Source organism: Aplysia californica, unplaced genomic scaffold (genome assembly GCF_000002075.1).
Source record: "Aplysia californica isolate F4 #8 unplaced genomic scaffold, AplCal3.0 scaffold00292, whole genome shotgun sequence".
NCBI lineage: Eukaryota > Metazoa > Mollusca > Gastropoda > Aplysiida > Aplysiidae > Aplysia > Aplysia californica.
Genome location: NW_004797562.1, coordinates 213296 through 216634, shown reverse-complemented (window position 1 = coordinate 216634; position 3339 = coordinate 213296). Strand labels below are relative to the sequence as shown.

Here is a 3339-nt window from a genome sequence, read left to right as displayed (position 1 = left end):
TGTGTGTGTGTGTGTGTGTGTGTGTGGTGAACGTCAGTGTGTGTTTGCACGTATCTGTTTCTGCGTGTATTCATTCACCTAGGGTTAACAGTCCCTCCAAGTTTAATATTTTCTCCGTTTTGGCTCTCCCTTCGCCCGGCGCATGCGTTTTTCCCTTTGATTACCCGAGAGAAAAACAAAATGATGCTTTTCAGTTTCAGAGGTTTATCTGCAGAATTTGCTTCACCTTCGCTCGTCGGTTCTAAGTCAGTTGTGAGTCGGTTCCGAGTCGGGCAGTGAGTCGGTTTTGAGTCGGTTCTGTGTCGGTTCTGAGTCGGGCTGTTAGTCGGTTCTGAGTCAGTTGTGAGTCGGTTCCGAGTCGAGCGTCTATCGTGAACATATCAGGCAGCGGGCTTCTTGTGTGTCGTGAGATGGTGGAGTTTGATAGATGATTGGTTGGGGGCGTACGTGTGACACCTTTATGATTTGGACTTGAACTCATCGTCGTCGTGATCATCATCATCTTCATCATCTTCCTCCTCCTCCTCCTCCTGCTTCTCGTCCTCCTCATCATCATCTTCTTTTTCATCATCTTCCTCCTCCTCCTCATCATCGTCATCATTATCATTGTCATCATCATAATCATCATCTTCATCATCGTCATTGAATAGTATCATCACCATCTCTCCTCGCTCCCCAGTGTGGAGGCATTCCAGTCGATCCTCCAGCTGATGGCGGACAAGGACCTGTTCCAGTACTACGAGGACGACTCTAAAGTGGCCAGCATCGAGTGGACACAGGACAAGGCCAGGGACGTGCTGGAGGCTTTTCAGAGGAAGTTCTCGCAGGTCAGTACTTTTCTCCTTGATGTTTCAGTTTCCGCTACCCACTCCACCTCATTCCATCCTACCCTCCTCATCCACCCCAACCCACTCCCACCTCCATCCCACCCCAACGTCCATCCCACCCCCACCTCCATCCCGCCCCACCCCATCCCCACACCCCACCTCCATTTAACCTCAACCTCACCCCAACTCCGTCCCACCCCCACTTCCATCCTACCCTCTCTCTATCCCATCCCACCCCACCCTACTCCATCCCACCCCACTGTAAAACACTTATTAAAACTAGAACCACTCCACTCACCCTCGTGGGTGGTTGGTATGTGCTCTGGTGTGGTTTGTTCCTTCTTTCTTATCGAACACCAATCGTCCTGATCTCTTCTCCTAATTCTTTCTTATATTTGTTGCTCTCTTGTAACACATCTAATCTTCGGCATTTATGTGACCTTACAGTTGGCCTCTTTTTAAGGCCAAGCGGGCTAGGCAAACCCAGATTTCGGGGGTTTCCAGAAATCTTGACCTACACCAAAAGTGGGCATTGCCCTACCTATAGGAGAAGTTTGGTTTCATCGGTGTGTATATTTGTTTTGGTTATATAGAAAACGCCCCTTGTATTTTAAAGAAATTGAACAAGGGGCAAAAACTTTACCTTCGATTTTCTCAAAACAGCATTTTTCGGGATAGCCCCCCTGTGCTAAAAAGCGACCAGTTATAGTGTTGCAAGTTCCGTAAAATTCGTACCCACCCTCGATGTACAGCTTTTTTACCCACTCAAATGAATAATGTGTCCCTAGGTGGTGAACAACTTCGGCAACGAGTCGAACAAGGACAACCTGTACGCTTTCTCCTACACGTCTCTGATGGACATCATGCGGGACTTCTCCAGCCTCAGCGTCACACGGGTCGTGCTGGGATACGTGCTCATGGTGAGTACATCCCTCTGTCTGTCTGTCTGTCTGTCTGTCTGTCTGTCTGTCTGTCTGTCTGTCTGTCTGTCTGTCTGTCTGTCTGTCTGTCTGTCTGGGATACGTGCTCATGGTGAGTACATCCGTCTGTCTGTCCGTCTGTCGGTCTGTCTGTCTGGGATACGTGCTCATGGTGAGTCTGTCTGTCTGTCTGTCTGTCTGTCTGTCTGTCTGTCTGTCTGTCTGTCTGTCCTGTCTGTCTGTCTGTTTTGCTGGGATACGTGCTCATAGTGAGTCTGTCCGTCTGTCAGTCCGTCTGTCTGTCTGTCTTCCCTTTTCAGTCTCTATGTCTTTTTTTCAGCCTTTCTGTCAGTCTTCGGCACTTATATGACCTAATGATGTTGCTAGTGCAGTAAACCATTTACTGAAACTTAAAAGAAAAAGCGCTATTATGTGGAAGTTTTCCCTCTCCCTCTATCGCAATTGCCGTAAAACTCGGAACTAAAACATGAACCAACGTGTCCCCAGTTCGTGTACGCCTGTGTGTCGCTGCTCCGCTGGAACGACGCCGTCAACTCACAGTCGGGTATTGGCATGGCCGGCGTGGTCCTGGTGTCTCTGTCCGTGGCCGCGGGGCTGGGCGTATGTTCTGTGCTGGGGATCAGCTTCAACGCCTCTACCACGCAGGTGAGTTTGTGGTTGGTGGTTGTTGTTGGTGTTGTGGTGTTGTTGTTATTGTTGGTGGTGGTGGGAGTGTGCTTCAATGCCTCTACCACGCATGTGAGACTGTGTTGTTGTTGTTGTTGGTGTTGTTGTTGTTGTTGTTGTTTCTGGGCGTCTGTTCTGTGCTAGGGATCAGCTTCAATGCCTCTACCACGCAGGTAAGGCCGTGGTGGTTGTTGGTGGGGTGGTGGTCGTGGTGGTGGTGGTGTTGTTGTTATTGATGGTGTTGTTGTTGGTGTTGTTGTTGTTTTTTCAGTATGTCTACATTTATTTAGGAATCCTGCACATGAATACATGTGTTTGGTTATCCAAATCTTACCCCTATTATTATGCTGGGTTTTTTTTTCAGTATGTATACTTTCATTTAGGAATCCTGCACATGGATTCATGTATTTGAAGAGCACAGGGGAAAGACGACGGTAGTCACAAACTGGAAATTGTTAGGGTGCCAATTTTAAAAGCTTGTGGACTCATAACTTTACATTTGTTTGACTGGTGGTTTATTATTAAGTGTTGTTGAATGGGAAATCTAACAACAATAATCAACCAACAGTTGAACAGAAATACAGTTATGAGTCAACAAGCGTTCAAAATTGGTACCCTCACGATTTTCAGTTTGTGACAACCGTCGTTTTCCCCTGTAGTTTTCATTTGGTTATCCAACTCTTACCCGGTTTGTCCCCGTCCCCAGATCATTCCGTTCTTCGCCCTGGGTCTGGGAGTGGACGACATGTTCCTCATCGCTCACACGTACTACGAGAACGCCGGGCACGTGCCCACGCCGGTGAGTAGCTCACCTGTCTCTGAACCCTGACCTTTGCTTTCCCACCATTGTCTGATGTGTGTGTGTGTGTGTGTGTGTGTGTGTGTGTGTGTGTGTGTGTGTGTGT

General features: G+C 48.1%; 1 protein-coding gene across 1 annotated transcript in view; it reads left to right on the top strand.

The window, feature by feature from the left end:
- Nucleotides 1-3315, top strand: part of LOC106012215 (protein patched homolog 1) — a gene marked incomplete at its 5' end in the record, with an annotated part of 12988 nt that extends 9673 nt beyond the window's left edge. Inside the window, 4 exon segments of the mRNA XM_013084419.1 lie at nt 680-827; nt 1616-1747; nt 2255-2413; nt 3141-3315. Of these exon segments, the coding sequence (XP_012939873.1) occupies nt 680-827; nt 1616-1747; nt 2255-2413; nt 3141-3263 (562 nt within the window).
- Between the last annotated feature and the right edge of the window lie 24 nt (nt 3316-3339).